The sequence below is a fragment of the Typopeltis vanoorti genome, chromosome 6, assembly GCF_054136105.1.
Source record: "Typopeltis vanoorti isolate ZY-2024b chromosome 6, IOZ_Tvanoo_1.0, whole genome shotgun sequence".
Taxonomy (NCBI): Eukaryota; Metazoa; Arthropoda; class Arachnida; order Uropygi; family Thelyphonidae; genus Typopeltis; species Typopeltis vanoorti.
Genome location: NC_143554.1, coordinates 64,198,111 through 64,212,479, shown reverse-complemented (window position 1 = coordinate 64,212,479; position 14,369 = coordinate 64,198,111). Strand labels below are relative to the sequence as shown.

The window sequence follows — 14,369 nt, the reverse complement described above, 5'->3', positions numbered from 1 at the left end:
TGGGAGAGAAAGTCTCATCTGTGAAAGCCAAATAAGGGTGTGGTCAGGAAGTGCGTAAAGTCCAGGTTATTCTCATGTCATGTAATAAGTGAATGGAATAAGCCAACAGTAGACATCTGAGTGCTCTTCATAAGATGATGAGAAAATATCACAAAGTAATAAGTGTGGTGAACAAATAAAAGAGCATTTTTTTTTGTATGGAAAAAAGGTAGGTGAGCAGAATACACTGCTAAGATTATGAATGAGATTAAACTGTGAATGAGTTTAGAACAATATAACAGATATGCTACCAATGTAAATATAATAGACAAGAAATTGTATTTTTGTTTTAATCTTTTACCCAAAAAAAATGAACTTTGCACAAACAGTATCTTTGCAACTCAACTACTTATATATTGAGGTTGTTGACTTCATATCAATATGAAGCCTCAGTAACCTATAACGCACAACATCTTTGATATGTTATTGCTATGCATTATGGGAAGGATCACAATCCATAACCTTAACTGAGGTCTCACTCAGTGGGAGTTCTTTATCCAGAAAGAACCTGAAGTGAAATGACTGCAGAAATTATACATTTTCTGGATAAAGTAGTATAATTGTGAATGGTCATATTGCTGCACTACTCCAGATCAGAGGAGTCATGAGAAGTTCTTCCACTTGGTTACAAAGTAAATTACAGTATACATAAAATTTTATTCTTGTTTTAATCCTCCACTGAAACATAAACGAATAAAGTCTGCAGGTGAAGTATCTTTTGATTCACTTTGATTCACTTCACTATTAATTTCACCGCAGTATCTTCCTGCATTTAGCTTCTAGCAGATGAGATCTCAATAAAGGTTGAAACCAGTCTGGGTGGTCAACTTCCTCATAATGCATAGCAATATACATGTCTGAAAGGATGAGTGCTGTGCATTATAGGATAGTGAAGTAAATTAAAGTCGACTTCTGTATACTCTTTTACACTTGGTAAAAGAATCAAAGAATTTATTGTCTGTTATAATTTCCTATGTAAGTTGAAAAACTTCCTGTCACTGATTATATCAGTAACAGGAATTATAAAAACTTAAATTATATAACTATAGTATATAATCAATTGTTTTATATTAAAAAGAAAAATATCCTACAAAAGAAAGAGATCTTTTATATATAAAATTTAACCTTATCATCTGATTCAGGAATGGCATGAACTGCAATTGGCTGCCAATTCAATTCAGGGCTCCAGATCCACTGCCCAACTGGAGGATACATCCCAGCTAAGTTAACTTGTGCACTTTCTATACATCTATCAACATCAGAACTACGTGCATAGACCTTTAAAGAGATTATTATAACCTTTTACAGATATTTCTGGGAAAAGTTTATATCTTTTTAAAAAATGATAAATAAGGTTCTTTATTTAAATTAAGGGATATTACATCCCATTAGCTCTTCATACATTCATATATTTAGTGATGATAAATGAGGTTTATGAAAAAATGTTAAAACTGCACATTTTCTTTAGGACTAAAGTACTATTTGAGCCTTCTTCAATAATAAACTTTATCAAATACTTAAATTTTCACCTATTTCTTATAACCAGAATATTACTTTTTCAATGGAAAGCCAGATGATGAACATGCTTATGCATATAAAATTGGTTGGCCATTTGTAAATGGGGCTTGATGCTTTGAAATATGTCATTTTATCAAAGAGCCAGAAAACCCTTGGTCATATTTCCATAAATTACATTTTTATTTTGTATAACTTACTGGAACAACATTTCCCATAACACACAGTTACTTGTATAGTGCACCTGTCACTATCTACATTCAAATATTTTTTTTTTATTGAATATATACACATCTTGGAGCTCCCACTAGCTATCAAGCATGTCCCCTAAGTGGCAGATGGGGGGGGGGGGCTGACTACATTTGCTGGATATCAGAGCATCTCTGAATATATTGAATAAAGAACCGTGGAACAGTGGTTCTGGGACTGGTGATCCCATATAAAAATATTGCTATTCACTGACCTGCAGTGGGCCAATGTGGTGAATTATGGCCCAATCTTCCAAGATGAATCAAACAGAAATAAAATGGCCCTCATTCCCCAGAGGCCAGATTGTTGCTGCCTTTAACTGCCTGCTGCTGTCAGCAGTTAAAGGTAGGCATGAAGGCAGAAGGTGCTAAGAATTCCTGGATAACCAGATCACAGTGCCATTGGAAACTAGACCTTGGAATTAAATTGTAGGACCCCGAGGAGTGAGGATGGCTAGAGTTAAAGCAACTAAAATGAGACATTCTCAGATTGTGTGACGTTAGATGTAATAGTGAAGAAATTCTTCAATTAAAAAATGGAGACATACCGTATTAAGGCAAAGAGAACGAAAGAATCAGTTGAGTTGAATTCATGATCAACAAAAAATTGAAGAACGACATTTAGAATTTAACAGTACATCTGATCGAATAGCATGTATTGTTGTCCAAATCTCAAAAAGATACACTCTTAAGATCATCCAAGTCTTGCACCAAAAATAAGCCATACTGATGAAGAAATTGAAGATTTCTATCACGATGTATCCCAACTTTACAATACAGGAAAATTCAGAATTGTAATGGGAGACTTTAATGCTAGAATGGTATACAACAATCAAATGAAAGCTCGATGGGAAACTTTGGATATGGCATGAGAGATAATAGAGGAGCAAGGCTAATAGAATTTGCAGAAAAAAAAAAAAAAAAACAGAACCATTATAATTATTACCTGACACCTCCAGGGAATCCAAAGATTCATCGAGGGAGGGCACCTATTCTTCAACTCTCTGTCTCCACCAATGAACCATAATTACACCAACACCATATATTGCCAATCACCACCACTAGTATTTTTACAGACAATCACAAACATCCATGCCCATGGCAGAATTCGAACGCGCAGCCTTTTGGCTGGAGACCAGATATGCTAACCACTTGGCCATCCAGGCCAAGACTACATCATAGCCAGGACCATACAACATGAATTCTTTTTTTTCACACACAGGAAGTAGATATGGAAAAATCCAAATGGAAAAACTAGTGAAATCGACTTTATCCTCAGCAAAATGAAAAACATCTTTTAGGAGTGTTCTGTTATAAACACCTTCAACATTGGAAGTGACTATTGTATGGTATGCAGTAAGATTCAGATAAACTACCAGGAAAAGAAAGGAAAAATGTTTCAAAGATCAAAACTATACACAAACTCAACATTAAAAAAGATATATTCCAACATGAACTAAACAATAGATTTAAAAATCTTATTATAGATGACAATGCTGATCCATGAGAAAGTAATGACATTATTACCCAAAACCTCTTATAATGCTCACATGAAATAACTGTTACCACAGAACAGAAACAAGACACAATTTCTGAAGAAACAAACCCCACCAACTGGTGAGAGCGACCATGAAGTGATTAATTAGGTGGTTGCCAGCATTGTGAGGACCTCTGTGAGAAAAGGGTATACGTGAAATTACAAGGGGGGGGGGGGGATTATAAAGAGCTCGGGATACAGCTTGTGGGTGTAGCATGGAAGAGGAGTTAGCTGGAAAAGAGATCAATGCAGCTTGGGGGATTTTCAAGAACTATCTAGCAGAAACAGTGTTAAAATGTATTCCAAATTCAGAAGATTAAATAAGGTAGGTGTGAAATGGATGAATAAAGAGATTAAGCATGCGATACAGAGGAAAAAGGGCATTGTGGAAGCAGCATAAGAGAAGTGGTAATAACCAACTCCATGAGGATTACAAAGACCAGGCAAAGCAGATGACTTGGTTGATAAGGGTAACAAAAGTGAGGTATGGGCAGCAGTTAGCTAATGAAGCCAAAAAGAATCCTAGGGAATTCTTTCAATATGAAGCCAGCAAAAAAAAAAAAAATTATGGAAGGATGACATTGATCGGAGAAAATGGTATAAAGACAGCTGTTGTGGAATGTGTGGTGGAGATACTTAATGAGCAGTTCATAAAGGTCTTTCAATCTTACGAATGTGACTTCATGGAGAGATTGAGAGCAGTTGATGATGGGGGAGAGAGAGAGAGAGAGAGAGAGAAAGAAAGAGAGACTGACTGTAAGTGAGCAAGAAGTGTATCGGGAAGTTGAGCAAACTAGATGTTAATAAGGCTGTGAGACTTGATAATATATCACTACATATTCTAAAGGAATGTTCCAGGGAGTTGACAACTGCCTTGACATATTTTTTTAATATGAGTCTTGCACTGGGTCAAGTTCCTAAGGAGTGGAAGGAAGGCAAGATTGTGCCGCTTCATAAGGGACATAATAGAACTCAAGCATCAAATTATATGCCTATCTGTATATTGCTGGAGAAGCCTATGAGAACTAGGACCCAGAATTGGGTTGACAACAATGGTGTTATCTTTGATGGACAGCATGTATTTGCTAAAGGGAGGTGATGTTTTAGTAATCTACTTACAGGGTGTTCGGGATAAATTTGACAGTTTCGTAAGGAAAAAGAAAATCTTCTTTGTATCTATTAAATTTAATGAATTGACAAAAAAACATTACAGGCAGAGTTAATTACAATACTATCAACAAGATTTACTCAAAATAACCACCATTAGCATCGATCACAGCTTCAGTTCTGCTTCGGAACCTCGAACAAGCTGATGCTACAGTCTCCCTGGGAAGGGCCGCAAAAACTGTTTTAATTTTATCCATTAACTGGGCTTTTGTATTACTGGAAGTGCGATTGGTGTCTTTTTCAACTGCGCCCCATACAAAATAATCCATGGGGTTAAGGTCTGGGGAGTTTGGAGGCCAAACATTTGGACTGGTGAAGTCGTAGAAATTTTCAGACAACCATTTTTGACTTTTCCCAGAGGTGTGGCAAGGGGCCGAATCCTGCTGCCATACATACGGCCTACCATTGGCTACCCTTGTTATCCAGGGCTTGACTACAGTTAGCAACTCCACGAACAAAGCCCGAATTCCAATGCCAGGGTTCTTCAACACCTGTTCCTGCAGATTTGCGAGGAATTCTGCTGTACGAACGCAATCAGATCGTCTGCTAGGGATCTTTCTTCTTGCTACATCCTCGTAGTCACCATTGCAAGTCTCTAGTTCATGCCTGATTGTTTTTACTGTATTCAGGGAGCATTGGGCAGCAGTCGTAATATCCTTATTTTGATGGCGGGCACGAATCATCATGATACAAGTTATTCTCTTCCATGATTCAGGTGGGTTCCAGCTATCCATCCTTTCTGACATCTTGTATATGAATGAAGAAAGGTCCAAACTTTTAAATGAAGAGAAGTGTGTGTTAATACATGTAACTTACGGAAAAATATAATTAATTATAAATATGTCAAATTTATCCCGAACACCCTGTACTTATTACAATAAGGTGACTGCATCCTTGGACAGAGGAGAGGGATACACAGAAATATACTTAGATCTCGCAAAGGCCTTTGATAGATTACTGCATGATAAGTTGATAGTCAAACTAGAGCGGATGGGGTTGGATATTATGTTAGTGCATTAGATCGGAGACAGACTATCTGATAGGTATCAGCAAGCTGTGTATGGGGGAGCAATATCTTGGAAAAGGAAGGTCACTAGTGGTGTGTCTCAGGGGATCTGTTTTAGGGACATTACTGTTTAACTTGTATATTAATGATATTGGCAAAGATTTGGATGGAGATATTCAGATGATTGCAGATGATACAAAATTGGGAGGACGAACTATGAAGAGTAGAAAAGATGCCATGCCCTTACAAGAAGACTTGAATAAATTGAGTGATTGGGTATAGGAATGGGGATGCAAGTTCAATGTTGCAAAATGTAAGGTTTTAAATTTGGGAAACAAAGATGGGAATGCAGAATTTATGCTTGGTGGGGATATATTGTTGGAGGTGAAGGAAATAGATCTTAGGGTGATAGTGGATAAGGATCTAAAATTTAGGGGACAAGTCACCAAAATTGTGAAGACAACACAAAGACTTCTGGGAATGATGCGGAAGATGCTGACTTGTAGAAGTAGGGAACATTCTTGTTCCATTGTATAAGGTTTGATTACGCCATACATGGACTACTGTGCCCAGATTTGGTCACCTGGTTTTCAAAAGGACGAAGAGATGTTAGAAAGGCGACTGACTAAGATAGTTTCTGACCTCTGGAATGTCGAATATGAGGAAAAATTGAGAAGATGCAATTTACAGAGTCTAGTGGATAGGAGGAAGAGGGAAGATATGATAGAGACCTACAAGTTAGTAAGGGGTTGTTATAGGTTCAAAGTTGGAGAGGTTGTACAGAAAACTGTGAGAGATCAGGGGAGAACCAGAGGTCATCCCTGGAAACTGTATAAAGAGGGTGTGAGCAAGGAAGTGAGAAGCAAGTTTTTTGCATGCAGAGTTGTGAATGATTGGAATGCCATGGTATGATAAGCTGTGTGTATGATAAAAGGACCTCCTAGATTAGTCTTTGACTCCATGGGGTCTTGGGTGGTGATGATAATAATAAGAAGAAGAAACAGCTTATGAAGAAATGAAACAATCAAATAACCTACAGAATAAAATTGAATACAGTGAATTGTGCAAAACAATCTGAAAATATATCACAGAAGAAATAAGAAAATTCAATTGCAAATTCATACAACAACCATTGAAAACAACCATAGCCTCAAAAAACCAAGCAGCAATTGATGAAAAGCAATGAACAGATGGTTGCAGTCAAACAACATGATAGGACATATGCTACAGCAAAAAGATGGGACATCTTTTTGCTGTAGCATATCTAACCAGAGATAGATATGCTACAGCAAAAAGAATTACAGAATTTTACTGAGTATTATATCAGGATAATGAATTAAATGAAGAAGGCAACTATGAAATAACTGAAGTGTCACAGATTCTACCAGAAGTTATGTGGAGCATCCAAAGCTTGCAAAATGGAAAAGCTGCGGGTGAGGATGGAGTTATAGCTGAACTTCTAAAAGCAGGGTGGGGAAACGATCTACAAAATCCTAAGAAAACTATTTACTTTATCTGAAGAAAAATGATGTACTAAGAACATGGAAGAAGGGCCACCCTAAATCTGATACATAAAAAAGGTGAAGTAGAGGACTTGATGAAATAGCTACCCATCAATCTACTATTGGTGTAATAATTAATAATTATTAGTAATAATTAGTGTAATAATATTTAGTTTAATCCTTTATCCAAGTGTAAGCAAACAAAGTTTGCACCTGAAGTATCTTCAGGACTGAGGCAACTTGTGGTAAAGAGGGACCAAGCTCTCATCACTCCTTGTTTTAGTATCTCCATAATGCAAAGTACATCTCCTTGTGGACATCTATAATGCTATGCATTAAAGGAAGGACTACTCAGACCAGTTTTGACCTTCATTGAGGTCTCGGCAGTGGAAGCCAGACCCAGAGGTGGTGATACTAAGTCATATTTACCTATACGACTTGCCAAAAGGTGTCTCACCTTATTATTAAATTACTCTGGATTTAGAGAAAGATACTGGAAGTTCCCCCCCCCCCTTGGTTAGACTATAATAAATTTACTTTAATCCAAGTGTAAGCAAACAGGACTGAGGAAACTCGTGGTAAAGGTGGACCAAGTGCTCATCACTCCGCAAGACACCTTTTGGCAACTCGTATAGGTAAATATGACTTCTCCATTGCTTCCACTTCAGTATCACCACCTCTGGATCTGGCACCCACTGACGAAATCTCAATAAAGGTTGAAACCGGTCTGGGTAGCAGCCCTCCCCTTAATGCATAGCATTATACATGTCTGCAAGATGTGCTTTGCATTATGGGAGATACTAAGACAAAAGGTGATGAGAGCTTGGTCCACCTTTATGAGTTGCTTCAGTCCTGAAGATACTTCAGGCCAAACTTTGTTTGCTTACACTTGGATAAAGGATTAAACTAAATTTATTATAGTCTAACCAAGTGGAAAAAAACTCCCAACATCTTGCTCTAAATCCAGAGTAATTTAATAATAAGGTGAGACACCTTTTGGCAACTCGTATAGGTCTGGCTTCCACTGACGAGGTTTTGTAAAACTCTAGACCTAGCACAACCAAAGAACAGGCAAGCTTTTGAAGTAGATTTAGTACAATGGACCATATTCAAGTTGTACAACAGATTATCAAATGGTGTAATGAATATCAGTTACCATTATGTCTTGGTTTTATTGATTATGAGCAAGCATTTGATTCAGTAAAAACTTGTGCAATACTTAAAGCATTACGAACCATCAAGTGGAGGAGCCATACATCAGGACCATCAAATCAGCATTCACCAATGCAACAGCAGCAACAATTAATTTCAATGGAAAAATCTCTATTGTGGAAATACAGAGAGGTATAAGACAGGATGACACAATATATCCAAAATTGTTCACAGCCTGCCTAGAAGAAATATTCAAACTTCTTGATTGGGAAGAAAGGGGGGGGGGGGTCTGAAGATAAATGGAAGATATTTAAGCCATTGATTTACACTTTGCAGATAGGATAGTTATCTTTACTTCAACTGCACATGAACTCTAAATTGCTAGCAAAACAGCTGGCCTAAAGATAAATCTGTTCTGGCTGAACATAATTATGTTCATTAGGTTGGAGGTTTAATGGATTTTTTACAACACTCAAAAAGAATTAAATTAGAATTTAATACTTCCTATATTTCATCCTAGTCACTAGGACATCTACGGGGATTACAAAAACAATTAATGTATCATGCACACAAAAACTTACAATACTAAGCCCAACCATGTGGGTGACACTAAAGTCCTATCTAGGTGGAGCGCCCTCTAAGGGCGGTAATAGGTGGCCTGGAATGTAAGGTGGGACCTCTGGTGATGAGTGTTTCCCAAATCTTTGGAAGCTTAATGCAACCGTATTTGTTAAGATTTGGTTGGTTTCTGAGAGCTGCTGCTGCTTCTAAGAAAAGTCTCTTTCTTGAATTTGCTGTGGTGGAGCATGGTGGTTTTCTTCCATGATACTCTGTGGGTGGTGTCCAAAACATGGTCAGCCAAGCCTGAATGGCCATAGTTGTGTTTAACGATGTACGACTTGTGTTCCTCCAGGCGGATGGATGCTGATCTGCCTGTCTGTCCAAAGTACGCAAGCTTACAGGAACAGGGTACTTTGTAAACTCCAGGCAGAGAGAGAGGAGGCAGCTGATCTTTCGTAGAACGGATAAGGATAGCAAGTTTGCGGTAGGGCTTATATGCTGTGTGTAGGTTATACTTTTTTAGTATCTTGGCTATTTTTTCCAAAGTACCTCGGATGTAGGGTATGGTGATGGCATTTTTAAAATCTTGTTGATGAGAGGGACGGGGAATGGGGGAGGAATTGATTATTTTTTTTGATACTGTGTTCGCTGTAGCCATTGGAGAGCATCCTCTCCAATGGCTACAGCGAACACAGTATCAAAAAAAAAAATAATAATAATCAATTCCTCCCCCATTCCCCGTCCCTCTCGTCAACAAGATTTTAAAAATGCCATCACCATACCCTACATCCGAGGCACTTCGGAAAAAATAGCCAAGATACTAAAAAAGTATAACCTACACACAGCATATAAGCCCTACCGCAAACTTGCTACCCTTATCCGTTCTACGAAAGATCAGCTCCCTCCTCTCTCTCTCTGCCTGGAGTTTACAAAGTACCCTGTTCCTGTAAGCTTGCGTACTTTGGACAGACAGGCAGATCAGCATCCATCCGCATGGAGGAACACAAGTCGTACATCGTTAAACACAACTATGGCCATTCAGGCTTGGCTGACCATGTTTTGGACACCACCCACAGAGTATCATGGAAGAAAACCACCATGCTCCACCACAGCAAATTCAAGAAAGAGAGACTTTTCTTAGAAGCAGCTCTCAGAAACCAACCAAATCTTAACAAATACGGTTGCATTAAGCTTCCGAAGATTTGGGAAACACTCATCACCAGAGGTCCCACCTTACATTCCAGGCCACCTATTATCGCCCTTAGAGGGCGCTCCACCTAGATAGGACTTTAGTGTCACCCACGTGGTTGGGCTTAGTATTGTAAGTTTTTGTGTGCATGTTACATTAATTGTTTTTGTAATCCCCGTAGATGTCCTAGTGACTAGGACGAAATATAGGAAGTATTAAATTCTAATTTAATTCTTTTTGAGTGTTGTAAAAAATCCATTAAACCTCCAACATAATGTCCTCGCAGCACTTAAGCCTCTACACAAGAATAATTATGTTCAATAGCTATGTCCATCCAAAAATAATAAAAATCAATAACGATGAAATTAAATAAGTAGATCATTATACGAGGGTTGATTGAAAAGTTTGAAAAATTTGCAATAGACTGTGACACAGTTTGTTCATTCATAGGAGTGTCTGTATGTATCATCTTTTTCGTGATCCTGGAAAAATTTTAGCCACGTGTGATGCGTAGTTCTCGTTTGGCAAACATTTAAAATGACAGTGTTCGCATTTTTCATAAAAATGGAGAAAAACAAGTTTTGCACAGTGATAAAATGCTTTTATTTGAAGAAGTGGATGGCCGTGCAGATCAAAGCCAAGTTAGATGCAGTTCGTGTGGAATTCCACTGTTTCCCCCTTAGTATCACCACCTCTGGATCTGGTTCCCACTGACGAAACCTCAATAAAGGTCGAAACTGGTCTAGGCAGCGGCCCTTCCCTTAATGCATAGCATTATACATGTCCGCAAGATGTGCTTTACATTATGGGAGACACTAAGACGAGAGGTGATGAGAGCTTGGTCCATCTTTACGAGTATCTTCAGTTCTGAAGATACTTCAGGCCAAACTTTGTTTGCTTACACATTAAAGACTATTTATTTTTGGATAAATGAGTTTAAACATGATCATAAGTCCATTGAAGATGAAGCATGCTCCGGATGCCTGACTGAGGTCACTATGAAGGAAATGATTGACAAAATCCATGGTATTGTTATGGAAGACCGCTGAGTGAAAGTGCATGAGATTGCTGAGTTGTAGGCATCTCAACTGAATGGGTGTATAATACTATCCTGCACAAAAAATTGCACATGAAAAAGCTGTGTGTGCAATGGGTGCTGCGATTGTTGACTGTCAATCAAAAATGCATCAGAAAAGACATTTCAACACAGTATTTGGTGATGTTTAATTGCAATTCACATGATTTTTGCACCGATTCGTGACTATAGATGAAACTTGGATCCACCGCTACACACCTGAGTCCAAGCAGCAGTTAAACACAGTGAAAGAGCATCGAAAAAAGTGAAGACCGTTTTGTCAGCTGGGAAGGTGATGGCCACTGTTTTTTGGGATTCCCAAGGAATTATCATGATAGACTATTTGGAAAAGGGTAAGACAATAACAGGAGTCTATTATGCATCATTGCTGGACTCTTTAAAAGAAGAACTAAAGAAAAAAGTGTTCTTTCATCAAGACAATGCACCATCCTACACATCGGCCATCACAATGGCAAAATTGCATGAACTGAGGTTCCAAATGGTTCACATCCACTGTATTCTCCGGACTTGGCCCCCATGTTACTACTTCTTGTTCCAAAACTTAAAAATTTGGCTTGGTGGGGAAAAAACTTTCTTCAAATGAGGATGTCATCAAGGCTGTCAATGACTATTTTGCACAATTTGACAAATCCTATTTTTTAGATGGGATGAAAAAATTGGAAACTCGCTGGACCAAATGTGTAGGCCTCGATAGAGACTATGTTGAAAAATGCATTTAACTATTTTTTTTACCAAACTTTTCAAACAACCCTTGTATATATTCAAGACAACAGATATCATGGGTGCAATTCTAGCTCACCTCCTCGTGGTGCACCCTGGGTCATGCTAAAAAGCTAGAGCAACTGACCATACTTACATATGGAAACTCAAAACTTTCATAACGATTCTTCTTCGAACCAGCTGATAAGGAATATTGGACATAATATCCGTATCTTCTAGTTAAATGTTGAGGGTATTAGCGCATCAAAATATCAATGTCTTTCTAAACTTCTAAAAGGAAAAAATGTTGATCTACTTCTCATTCAAGAATCACATATCGAAACTGAAGATCAAGTTAAATCTAGAGCAATAATCCCTGGCTATGACATTCTCAGGATTACTTACAGTTGTAGCTACGGCAACATCATAACATATGTCCGAAATGGTATTGAGAATGCTGTGCTGATATCTTCTTCGACTGATGACGAAATCCATAAGATCACTGTTAAAATAGCGGACATTATGATTGTGAATGTATATAAACCACCTGCAACTGTTTGGCCAAATGATGTTCTACAGACATACTCCCACCCAACGGTGAGGTGGGAGTACGTCTGTAGAACATCATTCTGGGGACTTCAACAGTCATCATACTTCTTGGAAATATGATCAGAATGATCAAAATGGGGAAACATTCGCTGAATGGGCAGATCAACACCGTCTTCACTTGGTTTTTGATGACAAGGAAAAAGGCACATTTAAATCAAGAGTCTGGAATAAGGAATATAACCCAGATTTGACATTTGTCTCCACTGATAATGAAAAATCAGCTTCTACAGACTTTCAGACATATTTTTGAGGTTTTTCCAAATAGCAAGCACTGTCCCATCTTCATGGAATTGGAGCCCAAATTCCAGTGATAACATCATTTCCTAGACCAAGATGGAATTTCCAAAAAGCCGACTGGGAAAACTTCACTGTGGATCTAGATGCATGCCTTAGAAGAATTGGCCCAACTTATAAAAACTATACATGGTTCACTGGAGTAGTTATAGCGGTGGCAAAAATACACATTTCTCGAGGCTACTGAAAAGAATATGTGCCTGGATGGACCAATGAAAGCGAATCCCTGTATTGGGAATTCCTTGAAAGTAAGGATCCTGAGATAGGAGAAGAACTGCTCCATAGTCTCAACGCTGCTCTTAGGGAAAAGTGGATTCAAATAACTGAAAACATAGATTTCAAACACTCTAGTAGAAAATCCTGGTTGCTACTTAAAAAGCTTGGTTTAATCCCCTCTGTACCAAAGAAATCTCCTCTTGTTGATCCAAATCAGATAGCTGCTCATATTGTTTCGCTTTCTAGAGCTCCGATAGATAAAGAACATACTAAAGAGGTAAAACGCAAACTAAAGGCTATGAAGTCTGTAACTCAAAAGAATCAACAATTCTCTTTGCCTTTTTCCCATGAAGAAATATCCTCGGCACTTCAAAATATCAAAATGAGGAAGGCTCCTGGATTTGACAATGTTCATAATGAATTCCTGATGCACTGTGGACCTTATTCAAAATCGCGGCTGGCTAAGTTCTTTAACGATATACTTGAAAGTGGCTGCATTCCTAAAGAATTTAAAAGGACAAAAATCATTGCTGTGTTAAAACCAGGTAAGCCAGCAGACAGAACTGAAAGCTATCGCCCCATAGCCCTTTTAAGTGCAACCTACAAATTGTTGGAGAGACTAACATTGAACAGGATCAGTGATAAAATTTTGGAACGTGTTCCAATAAAACAAGCAGGATTCAGAAGAGATCGCAGCTGCACAGATCATGTTCTCAGCTTAACAACCTACATTGAAGCAGGATTTCAAAGATGTCTGAAGACTACTGCAGGCTTTATTGACTTAACAACGGCTTACGATACTGTTTGGAGGAAGGGAATCACATATAAATTTCTTAAGGTCATCCCATGTAAAATACTGGGTCATCTCCTAAACAACTACTGTGTGATCGATATTTCAGGGTAGTCACCGGAGGAAGCATCAGTAAACAGAGAGTGCTTAAGAACGAATTACCTCAGGGCTCAGTGCTCGCACCACTTCTTTTTAGCCTTTACATTGCAGATATTCCTGAAACAGCCAGCAGGAAGTTTGCTTATGCAGATGATCTAGCGTTGCCAATCAGCAACAAATCTATCAAAAGAACTGAAGAAATATTGACAAATGATCTGTCAGCTTTATGGCAGTTCTATAAAAAATGGAGATTAACACCAAATTCTGGTAAAACTGAATGTTCTTGCTTTCACCTGAACAATAGACTTGTAAATCAAAAACCAGAGATGTATGTTGATGGAACATTAATTTCGTTTAATCCGACACCTAAATATCTGGGAATAACTCTGGATAGAACTCTGACATATAAACAGCATATGATTAATATCACTGCTAAATTTCGCACCAGAAATAACATAGTTCAGAAGTTGTGTGGTACTATATGGGGCTCAAGTGCCACAACTCTGCGGTGCACTGCAATGGGTCTGGTTTACAGCGCAATAGAGTATGGTGCTCCTGTCTGGCTCAATAGTTACCATGTCAATAAACTAGATACTCTACTCTGCATTTAATAACAGGTTGCATTAGGAGTACACCCTTACAATGGCTCC

General features: G+C 38.2%; 1 protein-coding gene across 2 annotated transcripts in view; it reads right to left on the bottom strand.

Annotated features, from left to right (window-relative positions):
* The window catches only part of LOC150105499 (prostatic acid phosphatase-like), a 381,909-nt gene that overhangs the window by 270,446 nt on the left and 97,094 nt on the right, over positions 1-14,369 (bottom strand). For both annotated transcript variants that reach the window (XM_090394218.1, XM_090394219.1), the window contains exon 4: positions 1,165-1,317. In XM_090394218.1, coding sequence (XP_090250344.1) covers positions 1,165-1,317 — 153 coding nt within the window. The remainder of the gene's footprint in view (positions 1-1,164; positions 1,318-14,369) is intronic.